The sequence below is a fragment of the Oncorhynchus kisutch genome, linkage group LG5 (assembly GCF_002021735.2).
Source record: "Oncorhynchus kisutch isolate 150728-3 linkage group LG5, Okis_V2, whole genome shotgun sequence".
NCBI lineage: Eukaryota > Metazoa > Chordata > Actinopteri > Salmoniformes > Salmonidae > Oncorhynchus > Oncorhynchus kisutch.
The window spans coordinates 11,020,052-11,034,368 of NC_034178.2; the positions used below are offsets into that span (position 1 = coordinate 11,020,052).

At 44.3% G+C, this 14,317-nt stretch overlaps 1 protein-coding gene across 11 annotated transcripts in view; it reads left to right on the plus strand.

Moving 5' to 3' along the window:
* The window catches only part of LOC109890430 (CLIP-associating protein 1-B), a 42,617-nt gene extending 28,626 nt beyond the window's left edge, over positions 1-13,991 (plus strand). For 2 of the 11 annotated variants that reach the window (XM_031824449.1, XM_031824450.1), the window contains 19 exons: positions 78-140; positions 587-717; positions 1,007-1,251; positions 1,403-1,466; positions 1,600-1,602; positions 1,782-1,945; positions 2,573-2,795; positions 3,062-3,163; positions 4,258-4,401; positions 4,950-5,062; positions 5,271-5,387; positions 5,766-5,907; positions 6,319-6,550; positions 6,957-7,030; positions 7,202-7,369; positions 7,529-7,657; positions 9,368-9,574; positions 10,715-10,831; positions 11,040-13,991. In XM_031824449.1, the coding sequence (XP_031680309.1) occupies positions 78-140; positions 587-717; positions 1,007-1,251; positions 1,403-1,466; positions 1,600-1,602; positions 1,782-1,945; positions 2,573-2,795; positions 3,062-3,163; positions 4,258-4,401; positions 4,950-5,062; positions 5,271-5,387; positions 5,766-5,907; positions 6,319-6,550; positions 6,957-7,030; positions 7,202-7,369; positions 7,529-7,657; positions 9,368-9,574; positions 10,715-10,831; positions 11,040-11,123 (2,522 nt within the window). In that variant the 3' untranslated portion in view covers positions 11,124-13,991. The remainder of the gene's footprint in view (positions 1-77; positions 141-586; positions 718-1,006; positions 1,252-1,402; positions 1,467-1,599; positions 1,603-1,781; positions 1,946-2,572; positions 2,796-3,061; positions 3,164-4,257; positions 4,402-4,949; positions 5,063-5,270; positions 5,388-5,765; positions 5,908-6,318; positions 6,551-6,956; positions 7,031-7,201; positions 7,370-7,528; positions 7,658-9,367; positions 9,575-10,714; positions 10,832-11,039) is intronic. The other 9 variants (XM_031824451.1, XM_031824457.1, XM_031824453.1 and 6 more) reach the window with 5 other exon arrangements.
* The last annotated feature ends 326 nt before the right edge of the window (positions 13,992-14,317 follow it).

The window sequence follows — 14,317 nt, forward strand, 5'->3', positions numbered from 1 at the left end:
CACCCCCCCCCCCCCCCCCCCCCCCCCCCCCCCCCCCCCCCCCCCCCCCCCCACTCCCTCCCATGTTCCTCCTCTAGCATCCAGACGTGTCTCCCGCTCCACCAGTGCTCTCCACTCGGCTGAGTCTGTGGGCCACTCAGGTGACCTGTCCTGCATGTCTCTATTAGACCAGACAAATGGCATGTCAGTGTTCCATGGTGCAGTTCACCTCAATCACCCACAGGGGGCGACAGAGAGCTGAGCATCCTCCTTATTTCAGTTTGGATGCGTCTTATTTTTCAAGTCAATCTGTGTTGTTTTGTTTCACTGTTTTTGTTAGTACGCGTTTGTTTTTATTGGTCCTTATACTGTGCTGTAAAATAAAACTTCAATTCATCATATTATTATTTTGTGCTATACACTGTATCTTCTCTTGAGTTTCTCATGACCTGCTGATGTAATTTGCTTCATTAGTTTCCCCCCCATGACTTTTACTCCCCATTTTAGTTTATAGGTCGACTGCTTTTCCTTTAATACTGTATCACTGTGCTCCTAATAATACTACAATACTATTCTAAAAGTATTATAATATCTCTGTTTCCTCCAGAGCGTCTAGGTCTGGCCCACCAGGCCCGTATCTCAGCCTCTGTCAACGCCATGAGGATCCTCAACACCGGGACCGAGGTGGAGGCAGCTGTAGCCGACGCTCTGTTACTAGGCGACGCCAGGAACAACAAGGTGGAGGTTTACCTTGTCACGTGCGACTTAGATTCTCTATCCTCTTTACCATCTGAATCATAGCGTATGCTGATCATAATAGCTTTGACGGCTTTTTCTCTCGGGGGGGGGACATTTTGTTGGATTTACGTCCTATGTTGACTCGTATTTGCCTCTCGAATGCAGTCTTATGGCAGCTTGTTGAACAGGAAGTGTCATCGATTTCTCTTCACTCGGTGGCATGACTCAGTGAGCCCGCTGTGTATGTACCCGCACGAACATTTGACCTTTTAACCCTTGACCCCTCCAGCGGCGGCCAGTCAGACGGCGGTACGAGTCCCCGGGGATCTACTCAGACGACGACGCTAACAGCGACGCCAGCAGCGCCTGCTCTGAGCGCTCGTATGGCTCGCGGAACGGCGGCCCGCCCCACTACATGAGACAGACGGAGGACGTGGCCGAGGTGCTGAACCACTGTGCCAGTTCCAACTGGTCTGAGAGGAAGGAGGGGCTGCTGGGACTACAGAACCTGCTCGTTAGCCAGAGAATTCTCAGGTGGGATAGAGACCGTCTGTTTTTGACCTTTTGTAATGTGATGCATTTGAGGCCGTCACCGACACAACTGTCCTCTAGATGAAAAATCTGGCTGAAACCAAAAGGTGTTGTACGATTGATCGCCTTACTTTTCCCTGCTCGTGTGTCTCAGTCGTGTGGAGCTGAAGCGGTTGTGTGAGATCTTCACAAGGATGTTTGCTGACCCACACAGCAAGGTGAGCCCACAATAGAAACGCCCCATGTCTGATATAACCTGTGTTCTGACGTGAAGCTAATGTAGTTACTGTACTAACGGTCTGTCTGTTTTTGTGTCGCATGGTGGTCTTTGCGGTGGACTTGTAACATCAGCGAGTAAGTGTTTTTGTCCGTCACCTTTTTGAATAGTAATGCAATCGAATCTATTCAGATAGTTGATTGATGAATTATTGTTGTTCTGTATGTTGTCCTACTGTAATAATCATTAACAATTAACAAATACCTATAGCCTATTATTGAGTGACTGACTGGGTGGTCATTGTGTCTGATCTCAGGTGTTCAGCATGTTTCTGGAGACCCTGGTAGATTTCATCACCCTGCACAGAGAGGACGTGCAGGACTGGCTGTTTGTCCTGCTCACCCAGCTGCTGAAGAAGATGGGAGCTGACCTCCTGGGTTCCGTACAGGCCAAGGTCCAGAAGGCTCTGGACGTCACCAGGTCAGAACTAAAGCTTCCTCTCTGTTCCTGTTCTCACACAGGTCTTTTTCCCCACTTCTTGCTTTTCCAGCACAATTCCACCAACTATGGTGGATGTGTAACCAGGGCAGCTCAGTACAGCTTGGTTTGGCTCGGCTTGGTAGTGTGAAAAGCCCTTAGATGTTGCTCTTGGCTGTTTGTGGAGTTTTTAGTGCGGGGTTCCCCAACTGACGGCCCACTGGCACCCCCCCATGTTTTCTGAGCAACAAAAAAAAGATTTAAAAAAAAAATAATCTACATTTTTTGCATTTTCATTGTTCAAATTAAACACCAGGAAATCAGGTCCAGCTGATTTAATTTTGGAAACCTGTTCCCAAGTATTTCCACGCATAATAGAGACACGTGATCATATACAAATATAAGCAAGGTTTGAAATTATTATGTTTTAGTCAAATATTATATCTGTTTGGTCTTCTTGCAGTCAATTTGCAGTCTACAAGTGATAAGTAATTATGTACCGGCCCCCTGAAAATCCATTCAGCAAAACAAAACGTCCCGTGCCTGAATCTAGATGATGATCCTTATTCTAGTGGATCAATCCCTCTCATCTCATGCCCTTTTCTCTTTATTTTCCTCTCTCTTTCCCAGGGACTCGTTCCCGTTCGACCAGCAGTTTAACATCCTGATGCGTTTCATCGTGGACCAGACCCAGACCCCCAACCTGAAGGTCAAGGTGGCCATCCTGAGGTACATTGAGTGCCTGGCCCGTCAAATGGACCCCGCAGACTTTGTCAACTCCAGCGAGACGCGCCTGGCCGTCTCCCGCATCATCACCTGGACCACGGAACCAAAGAGCTCCGACGTCCGGAAGGTGGGCAGAGTTGGGTTTGTTTCCATAGCAATAGCATCAGGCACTTTTTCTTTTAATTGACTTTATATTTCACAGGGACAATGCACATTAATCAGCATTTCTGTAAATGTCCCAGATTTAACCAGCCGGCCAATTTTCAACTGATCAGCCAAAGCTCCAAAATAACTATTGTTTGCTGGCTTCATCGATTTTTGGTTGTTTTTATTTTTTTTAATTTTAAACTGATAATTTCCCCAACCTACCTGTCGGTCAACCCCCAACCCCAGAGCTTCCACCATAGCTGGGCAGGTGAAGAGTTGTCAGGCAGGCCCAACACCACCGTAGCCTCTCTACCTGGAGAGGGGAACGTGGAGGAGAGGTGCAAGCAGGTATTAGAGTCCCCCGACCCATCAGTCAGCTGCACGGTCTGCAGTCTGCCTCACATAACTTCCTCAAGCCTGGGCTCTCTGTCTCTAACCCAACTTCGCCTTGCTGGCACACAGAGTTGTTTCTGCTTTATAACTGAATGTAAAGGACAGTGCAGGGGTGGGATTGGGGACTGAATTGGCTCTGAATGAGCCATAACAGTTGTTTCTACTTTCAAAGGTTTCTTCATAATGAGTGAATGTTAAAGTGGCAATCAGCAGTTGAAATGATAACGAAGGTGTGGACCCCACCACTGTTTCGCTACAAAGCTGAGCGATTGGGCTGGAGAAATGCAACCACTCTCCAATTCATAGACAGAGCTAGGGATGCAAGGACTGGCTATGCATGATATCAAGATGATAGTTTTAACTATGTTTTGAGGCTATACCGGGTTTGTTTACATTGACTTTGTTTACAAACGGTGGCGTTGAACAAGCTTACATTTAGGATTCTGATGGGGTACGACAGTTGAGCTGAGTTCATGAAGCATTTATAAGTTCAAGAATCAATGGGTGCATATACAATTCACGTAGAAGTCAAAACATTCATCTAGCAACTGCAGATTGCCCCTTTAAGCGACGGGGTGGGAATGGGCAACATAATGGCTCTGAATGTGTGGTAATATTGCGTTTTAATAGTAGCCTGTGCTGCTGTTACTTGTTCCTCATGGTTCTTGTCTTGTTTATCTGCGGTGACCAGGTTTGGTTGACCGACATGCATGGGATTCACACGAGAGAAACATTGATACGGGTTTTTAACTGTTTTACAAGAACTGACAATGGTTTTAACTCGCCTGACTAACTGAATGCTAACGGAACCTAAACAAATATGTGCTACTGTATTTCTGTGCGATGTTTATTGGCTCATGTATTTGTAAATCCATTGACTGATGGTTCCGTAAGAGCAGAATGGGCTTGACGAATGTTCCGTCGCTTCTCTAAGCGTCAGAAATGACCTTGAAATGCACATTATCGCGTGTCGATGTTAATGGGAAAAAGTAAACACCCTCTTTGATGACCTCTAGCCATTGACCTCTCTGTGACCCTTTAATCCCCAGGCGGCTCAGGTGGTTCTGATCGCCTTGTTTGAGCTGAACACCCCAGAGTTCACCATGCTGCTGGGGGCCCTGCCCAAGACCTTCCAGGACGGAGCCACTAAACTGCTGCATAGCCACCTGCGGAACTCCAGCAACACCAGAGTGGTAAGACCAGACTCTGACGTTCACGTGTAATCCACATCGTCGAGAGGATGAGACTGAGCAGGGATAAAATCGCTGTGTCCCAAATATCTACTCGCCATGAGAAGATGAGCAGTGAATTTACACAGGGCAACTTGAATAGCGCATTTGCTCAGGAAGGTCCTCTCGAATACGCTGAATATCTTCTCACTGGCATGCTGTCACATGGACAATAGTTGTATTGTAATCTAAATATACTGGGATAGCATTATATAATTAAGCAATAAAGACAGAGGAGGTGTGTTATATGGCCAATATAACATGGTTATGGGCTGTTCTTAGAGTGCCCGGATACAGCCCTTAGCCGTGGTATATTGGTCATATACCACAAACCCCTGAGGTGCCTTATTGCTATTGGTTACCAACGTAATTAGAGCAGTAAAAATACATGTTTTGCCTTACCCGTGGTATACGGTCTGATGTACTACAGCTGTCAGCCAATCACCATTCAGGGCTCGAACCACCCAGTTTATAATGTACTGTACTTTCTCCGATTTCTGTGTGATCCGCAGGCTTCTCCCAGTAGCACCATGGGACGTACTCCTCCCCCACCTCGCCACCCCAGCAGTCGCAGCAGCCCCCTCACCTCTCCCACCAACTGCTCCCATGGGGGGCTCTCTCCCAGGTAGGTCTGACCTTTAATACCTGGTCCCCAACACACCATAGAAGTTAGTTACATCGCTACTAACAATGACAACAAGCAGTCCCCCCTCTCCGCACTGTTCCCTCCTCACATTTCTCTTTTTCTCCCTTGCGACTCTATTCCCCCTTTTTCTTCCCCCCCCCCCTTCCTCCCTCTTACCCTCCCTTGCCGTGCTCTGTGTACGTTACAGCCGGCTATGGGGTTGGAGTGCTGATGGCCTGTCAAAGTACCCCCCTCCCTTCCCTTCTCTCTCCTCCACCCCTGCTGCCCCCTCCCTCAAGACCCTACGGAGTGCTTACTCTCCCAGGTACAATGTCACATAGCTGTGTCACCCTTGGTTTGTCCCCACCCCACGGTCTAGTTTGTTTTTCCTTTCACTTCCTTTTTTTCCCTCCATTCCGCAGCAGCAGTTCACCACATTAACACCTTGACTCACCAGCCTGTTCCACTCTCTGTCAACACGTACTGTTAAGCACGGTTGATCTTTTATATGAAAAGGATGGTCGTGTAGCGGGATAAACTGCTTGAAATGACATCTTTACATACTAGGTAAATAAAATGGCGTCGTTTCAACCAGTCCCCCCCCCCCCCCGCTTTTCCCACTGGGCAGACGTCTTCCCGTGGTGGTGTTGTATGTTGGTGTCCTACTTGAATAATAACCCTCCCCTCCCGGTGTGACCTGAAGCATGTTGGAGTACGACACAGAGAACCTGAACACCGATCAGATCTATAGCTCCCTGCGAGGGGTCACTGAGGCCATCCAGAACTTCAGCTTCCGCAGTCAGGAGGACCTCATGGAGCCGGGCAGAGGCAAGAGAGAGGACACGGTGAGAGGCTTGGGCAATTCCCTACTATTCTCCACTCACTCCCTCCCTCATTGATTTAAAAGATTTGGATTGTTAGAATGGACTAGAATCAAATCAAATGTATTTATATAGCCCTTCGTGCATCAGCTGATATCTCAAAGTGCTGTACAGAAACCCAGCCTAAAACCCCAAACAGCAAGCAATGCAGGTGTAGAAGCACGGTGGCTAGGAAAAACTCCCTAGAAAGAGGGAGTATCTTCCAACAGCCCATTCCTTTTAAATCCAGAGGGGGGATTGAACAAGTGCACTTGTTTGGCAAATGTTCTCTGGTCAATATATTTATTTTCTCTAGAATGGACATACATTTAGTTATTTTTATAAAACTGTACGTTTGTTATGTCACGTTTTAACAATAGTCTTGTTTCTCCTCAGCCGGGTGTTGGAACAGCATCTCACTCTGGTGCCGACGTGGTGGAGGGGCCGGGGGGTCGCACGGCCCTGGACAACAAGACCTCCCTACTCAACACCCCCTCCCCCCGTTCCTTCTCCGGCCCCCGGGGCCGCGACTACAACCCCTACAACTACTCTGACACCATCAGCGCCTACGACAAGGCTGCCCTGAGAGAGACGGTGTACGAGGACGACGTGGAGCAGCTTCGAGATGGTGAGGCTGTCTCAAGGGTCTGAAATGACACCCTGTTCCCGATGCTACTTTTCTGAAATGGCACCCTATTCCCTATATAGTGCACTACTTTTGACCACCCTATTCCTTTCATAGCTCTGGTGAAAAGTAGTGAGCTATATAGAGAATAGGGTGCCATTTTGGATGGTCATAATACATTTAAGCAATAAGGCCCAGGTGTGGTATATAACATAAACACCTGCGGTGCCATATTTCTGTTATAAACTGGTTACCAACGTAATTAGAGCTGTAAAAATACACGTTTTGTCATACCCGTGGAATACGGTTGTCAGCCAATCAGCATTCGGGGCTTGAACCACCCTGTTTATAATAAGCTATATATTAACTGTAATGGAGACCCCCCCCCCACCCACCTTCTTCCTCGCAGGCCGCCAAGAGTGTGGTGGAGAAAACAAGATGCTGCACACCAAGAACAGTTCCCCTGCGGAGCAGCTGGGACTGGTGATTGACTGAATTCATTTGACAATGTTTTCTATGTTTTACAATAGCTACATAATAACACTTTGAAGTCACGGACATGGAGGTCCTATTAAATTCCATTTAGTGATCTATATGTAATTCTATAGATCACTAAATATCACTGACTAATATCTATTGTGGTCGTTGTAAAAGGTGGGTGAGCTGCTGAAGGAGCTGTCTAACCCCAGTGAGAGGCCAGAGGAGAGGAGGGGAGCCCTGGTGGAGCTGCTGAAGATAGCCCGGGAGGACAGCCTGGCAGTGTGGGAGGAACACTTCAAAACCATGCTGCTCCTGCTGCTGGAGACTCTGTCAGACCAAGATGTAAGGACTCTGGATGAATGGATAAATGGATGGATAGAGAGAGAGGAAGAAAAACTACTTTAAAAACAGCAATCAAACAAGTTAACTCTGTTTTAGGAGCAATGCCACAATCTGATGCTTGTCTCTGATCATGTCGTTTCCTTCTCCCCCAACCTGCAGCACACCATCCGGGCACTGGCGCTACGAGTGCTGAAGGAGATCTTACGCAACCAGCCGGCCCGCTTCAAGAACTACGCAGAACTCACCATCATGAAGACCCTAGAGCTACACAAAGACTCCCACAAAGAGGTAGCTCTCACTGGCTCTCTCCGTCTATGAGGCTCTGCTTTAGAGGACATGCTAAGTCTACACTTCTTGAATTAACAGCTTTCAACTCTGTGATGATGTGTTAGTTTTTTTATGGAGATGATAGCTCTTGAAATAAAATTATGAAAAGACTGTTGGGATGAAGTGTAGTCTTGCCTGTGGATGTACAGTACCAGTCAAAAGTTTGGACACACCAACTCATTCAAGGGTTTTTATTTTTACTATTTTCTACATTGTAGAATAATAGTGAAGACATCAAAACTATGAAATAACACATATGGAATCATGTAGTAAACAAGAAAGTGTTAAACAAATCAAACTATTTTTATATTTGAGATTCTTCAAAGTAGCCACCCTTTGCCTTGATGACAGCTTTGCACACACTTGGCATTCTCTCAACCAGCTTCACGAGGAATGCTTTTCCAACTGTGTCTTGAAGGAGTTCCCACATATGCTGAGCACTCGTTGGCTGCTTTTCCTTCACTCTGCGGTCCAACTCATCCCAAACCATCTCAATTGGGTTACGGTCTGGTGATTGTGGAGGCCAGGTCATCTGTTGCAGCACTCCATCACTCTCCTTGGTCAAATAGCCCCTACACAGCCTGGAGGTGTGTTTTGGGTCATTGTCCTATTGAAAAACAAATGATAGTCCCACTAAGCGCAAACCAGATGGGATGGCGTATCGGTGCAGAATGCTGTGGTAGCCATGCTGGTTAAGTGTGCCTTGAATTCTAAATAAATCACAGACAGTGTCACCAGCGAAGCACACTCACACCTCCTCCTCCATGCGTCACAGTGGGAACTACACGTGGAGATCATTCTACTCTGCGTCTCACAAAGACACGGCGGTTGGAACCTAAAATCTGACATTTGCACTCATCAGACCAAAGGACAGAGTTCCACCGGTCTAATGTTCATTGCTCATGTTTCTTAGGCCAAGGAAGTCTCTTCTTCTTATTGGTGTCCTTTAGTAGTGGTTTCTTTGCAGCAATTCGACCATGAAGGCCTGATTCATGCAGTCTCCTCTGAACAGTTGATGTTGAGATGTCTGTTACTTGATCTCTGTGAAGCATTTATTTGGGCTGCAATCTTAAGTGCATTTAACTCTAATGAATTTGTCCTCTGCAGCAGAGGTAACTATGGGTCTTCCTTTCCTGTGGCTGTCTTCATGAGAGCCAGTTTCATCATAGCGCTTTGATGGTTTTTGCGACTGCCCTATTTGGTGTTTTATCTTCTGTATACAAACCCTACCTTGTCACAACACAACTGATTGGCTCAAATGCATGAAGAAGGACAGAAATTCCACAAATTAACTTTTAACAAGGCACACCTGTTAATTGAAATGCATTCCAGGTGACTACCTCATGAAGCTGGTTGAGAGAATGCCAACCTTGCACAAAGCTGTCAAGGCAAAAAAGTGTCTACTTTGAAGAATCTCAAACATAAAACATATTTTGATTTGTTTAACACTGTCTTGGTTACTACATGATTTCATAGTTTTGATGCCTTCAGTATTATTCTACAATGTAGAAAATAGTTTTAAAAAATAAAGAAAAACCCTTGAATGAGTAGCCGTGTCCACACTTTTGACTGGTGCTGTACATGTACACTTCTCTGTCAGTAAACCAAAATGATCCCATTCCATGATTAAACATTTCACCCCCCTCACTCCACCCTTCCCTCACTACCCAGGTTGTGCGGGCAGCAGAGGAGTCAGCCTCCACCCTGGCCGGCTCCATCCACCCAGAACAGTGTATCAAGGTGCTGTGTCCCATCGTCCAGACGGCTGACTACCCCATCAACCTGGCTTCCATCAAGATGCAGACCAAGGTGATCGAACGCATCACCAAGGAGTCCCTGCACCAGCTGCTGCCTGACATCATACCAGGACTACTGCAGGTAAAAAGGGCTTTATAGATCAAGTTGACTGATTGGTTAGTCCATTGGTTGATTTATTGATGTACTTACTGATTGGTTGACGTGGAATCACTTGGAATGTATCTACTTCAAATAGAAGCACTTGGAATATATCTACTTCCAATAGAAGCACTTGGAATGTATCTACTTCAAATAGAAGCACTGGGAATGTATCTACTTCCAATAGAAACACTTGGAATATATCTACTTCCAATAGAAGCACTTGGGATGGATCTCAAAATCAAATCAAATCAAATTGATTTATATAGCCCTTCGTACATCAGCTGATATCTCAAAGTGCTGTACAGAAACCCAGCCTAAAACCCCAAACAGCAAGCAATGCAGGTGTAGAAGCACGGTGGCTAGGAAAAACTCCCTAGAAAGGCCAAAACCTAGGAAGAAACCTAGAGAGGAACCAGGCTATGTGGGGTGGCCAGTCCTCTTCTGGCTGTGCCGGGTGGAGGTTATAACAGAACATGGCCAAGATGTTCAAATGTTCATAAATGACCAGCATGGTCGAATAATAATAAGGCAGAACAGTTGAAACTGGAGCAGCAGCACGGTCAGGTGGACTGGGGACAGCAAGGAGTCATCATGTCAGGTAGTCCTGGGGCATGGTCCTAGGGCTCAGGTCCTCCGAGAGAGAGAAGGAGAGAATTAGAGAACGCACACTTAGATTCACACAGGACACCGAATAGGACAGGAGAAGTACTCCAGATATAACAAACTGACCCTAGCCCCCCGACACATAAACTACTGCAGCATAAATACTGGAGGCTGAGACAGGAGGGATCAAGAGACACTTCCAATAGAAGCACTTGGAATGTATCTACTTCCAATAGAAGCACTTGGAATGTATCTACTTCCAATAGAAGCACTTGGAATGTATTTACTTCCAATAGAAACACTTGGAATGTATCTACTTCCAATAGAAACACTTGGAATGTATCTACTTCCAATAGAAGCACTTGGAATGTATCTACTTCCAATAGAAGCACTTGGAATGTATCTACTTCCAATAGAAACATTGGGGGGGCAGAAACTCAATACTAGGAAGGTGTTCCTAATGTTTGGTGTATTCAGAGTATGTCTAATATTGTTCTGATGTCTCTCTGTGTACAGGGGTATGACAACACAGAGAGCAGTGTGAGGAAGGCCAGTGTGTTCTGTCTGGTGGCTGTCTACTCTGTCATTGGTGAAGAGCTGAAGCCCTACCTGGCCCAGCTCACAGGAAGCAAGGTACACCCTGTCTGGTTCGCTCTCAAATGGCACCCTATTCCATACGTGGTGCACTAGGAAATAGGGTGCAATTTGGGATGCAGACAATGTCTTTTAATTCCCTTCTGTTTTTTTCCCAAGATCTACAGGTTGCAGAATGTTTTTCAATGTCTTGAAACGTCGTGTTAGGTTGGGTTGGTTTCATTCAGCGTCTTTACTATCCCACCAGATGAAGCTGCTGAACCTGTACATAAAGAGAGCCCAGACGTCCACCAGCAACAGTAGCAGCTCCTCAGACATCTCCTCATACTAATGAACATGACCCTCCGGCTCCATCCGTGTGTGTGCAGGTACATACAGTACAGGGTTGTGTTCATAGGGCACCAAACGGTGCAAAACAGACTGAAACAGGAAGGGACTGTGTGGACTACTGGTCCAATCAGAAACACTAATTGTATTATATTTTTACCGTTTTGAAATATTTTCCATGGCGTGCCCTAATGAACGCGACCCAGGTAGGGAAACAGTTGTGCCTCAATCTTTCTTTCCAGACCTCCTTGTCGTTTTAATGTATTATAATAAAGGCTGTAGGCTGTTCCTGGTTGGGAAACCCTATGCCTGTCGCAATCAACGTTTTATTTCCCTCTGTTTTGTCGTCTTGTAAATACTTTAATTCCACATTTTATTAAGATTTGAATGCAACACTACTTCACACCTAGTCAAATGAATGTAAAGAGCTTTGAAGGAAACCTGAGTCCTTTTTAAACCGTCTGAAAGGTTTTGATGTTGATGGAAGCCGAGTGTCGCTCTGTACACGACCACCTCATTGCCTCTAGTGTTCCTTCTCACAATGGACAGAGAGGCTTATTTGGAAACGTGTTTGGTTATTTGTAAAGGGGCAATTTAAAAATGGCGATTTTGATAGTAATTATTCCATAGTATTTGGCGCCTGAAGAATTTGTTCTTGGTGACGATGCTATGTTTTTAAGCCTGTATTTAAAGAATAATCCTTGTAGAATTTCTCAGTTAGTGAGAATCTAAAAACGTTCATTTCCGTTAGTGGGAGAAGATCATTTGGCTGGCCAATGATTAGTACATGCAGTGAAAAGCCTCTGTAAACTGCCTATGTGTTACACCTGTGTTGACTGTGTGGTTTGGGCCCCAACAACTTGTGAAGGAATATTTTCAATTTTCACAAGGATTACAATATGTTATTATGAAAGGGGAGTTATTGGTAGAGTTGGTCGAGGTTTGAGTCTGCTGTTTTTTGTGCTTTAACATTCGGGCCACGTTTTAATGAGTCAAAACTACTGGGATCTGAAGTATTCTTGCAATGTAAAACCGTGATGACGAGTCGTAGAATTTTCAAATGTGAAATATTTTTGTCTAAGAACAAAATATGGGCAATACCTATTTGTCATATAGTATAAAGACCTTGACAATCTGACGTATTAGTCGAGAATCTAAGGACATTGTAAGTGCCAGTGCTCAACAAAACATCTTTACCATTTTAAAGACATAGGAAGCCAAAAAATAAATAGTCTTTTGAATTGAATCCAGCAATAATGAATTAGTAACATAAAATCCAACTACTTGGATGAACTTTTTTTGTCAAAGCACTGTAAATTACCATTGTAAGTTAACCGTCCTTGTTTGAAATGTATAGATGCCATTTTTTTAGCTCTCCTATGAAATGTTACTGCTGCTTTAGAAATACTAATCATGGCGTTAAACCTAATGTATTTTACTCTCCTTATTATGAATGTTAAAGGTTACAGTTTCAGTTAGAACTAGAATTCAGAGTTTGGGTCAATTCCATTTCAATTCAATCCATTCAGAAATTTCATTTCCCAATTTTCCTCAATGCTTGTCTACGGGGATAAAAAAAATGAAATTGGAATTTCAGTTTACTTCCTGATTTGATTGAAAGGAATTGAGCCCAACCTTGTTAAAAGTCCAGATAAAGGTGGCGTGTTACTGAGAACACTATCGGGCCTTACTGTTTCTGTAGTATAGTTTCACTACATTGACTGTTAAAATGTACTGTAACAGTGCACAATGATTTCTTTTTTTCTCAAATGTGAGAACTCTTAGCAATTTTATCAGCTACAGACTAGATGGAACATTGGCTATGACCAAGTCCAAAATGTTGTCAAATACAAAACACAGTATTTCTTTTGTTAGACCTGCCTGTTGCAATTGAATCAAAAATGAAACTCAAAATTAGTGTTTTGTACAGTACTTTTAATCATTGATTCACAAACTTGTTATTAAAAGAGAGTCAGAGAGAGACCTCATTTGCATGCGAGGGAACATGCAATATTATACCCAGCAACCTCAATGATTAACTAACATTCCCAACTCTGACTTTATGTTGAAGAAACGTTGCTTCTAATCTATGAATGTCTGGTCAGCTTGTATTATATCACACACACACACACACACACACACACACACACACACACTATTCATATCCATCACAGATACCAAGCTAGGGCTGATTTAACAGACCAAACATTGTATACTATACTATACTGTAACTGTATGCTGTGTGCACACATTGGCCTGTATCAAAAACCAAACCCTATTATCCTCAAGCCATGTATCTTGAGCGTGTATTTGCTTGTGCCTTGTTTGTTTTTTTACAGTACACCTGGCAATATTAATCCATACTAATAGCTTCTGAATACTGCTTTTGAATTGTTCTTTTTTCCCCCATTTTGAAATACTGTATTATATGTCATGAATTATACAGGAAATGTGTTGCGTTGAAGACCAAGGTTATTTCCCAAGTTGCACCCTATTCCCTACCTAGTGCCCTACATCTGACCAGTCTTATGGGACTGTCAAAAGTAGTGCCCTATATAGGGCATAAAGTTCCATTTGGGATGCATCCCAAGGCTGCTGTAAATAAAGCCAATAGTTTAATGGCAGTATTTTCCACAGATGTAATATTGGCTTGGCTATTCTATTCCTTGTGAACCACTTACAATGCATGCTTCTTTTGTTTAGCTTCAGTCATTGTTTTATCCCTCCCGTACCTATATTTATATGCAGTCTGTTATATTTTCTGTGTATTATGACAGCTGTACATATTTCATGTTTTGTTCACTTCTTTCTCACGTGATAGAATTTGTTGAAATTTAAACTTGAAATAAACCAACTTCAGTCCCTGTCCGAAGCATGTAATCACATATGTTGTATATTTGAAGTATACATTTGAGAGCATACAGTACATACAGTATCTTCTCGAATGTGGGAGGAAACATCTCCTGCAGGACATGGGAATAGCAGCAGATGGCGCTCTTTGCATTTTCTTGAGAGGAAAAAAGAAATTTTTGGGAAATAATTTTAGCAGCAAAAGTAGGCTACCACGTTACCCCGCCCTCTCTGCTTCTCATGAGGAGGCAAACTGAAACTGATCTTTAAACAGAAGGGGGTTGGCCGGGGCAGTTATTAGTTGTCCTACTCCTCTTATGGGCTCACAGGTGCACTGTAGGATAGAGG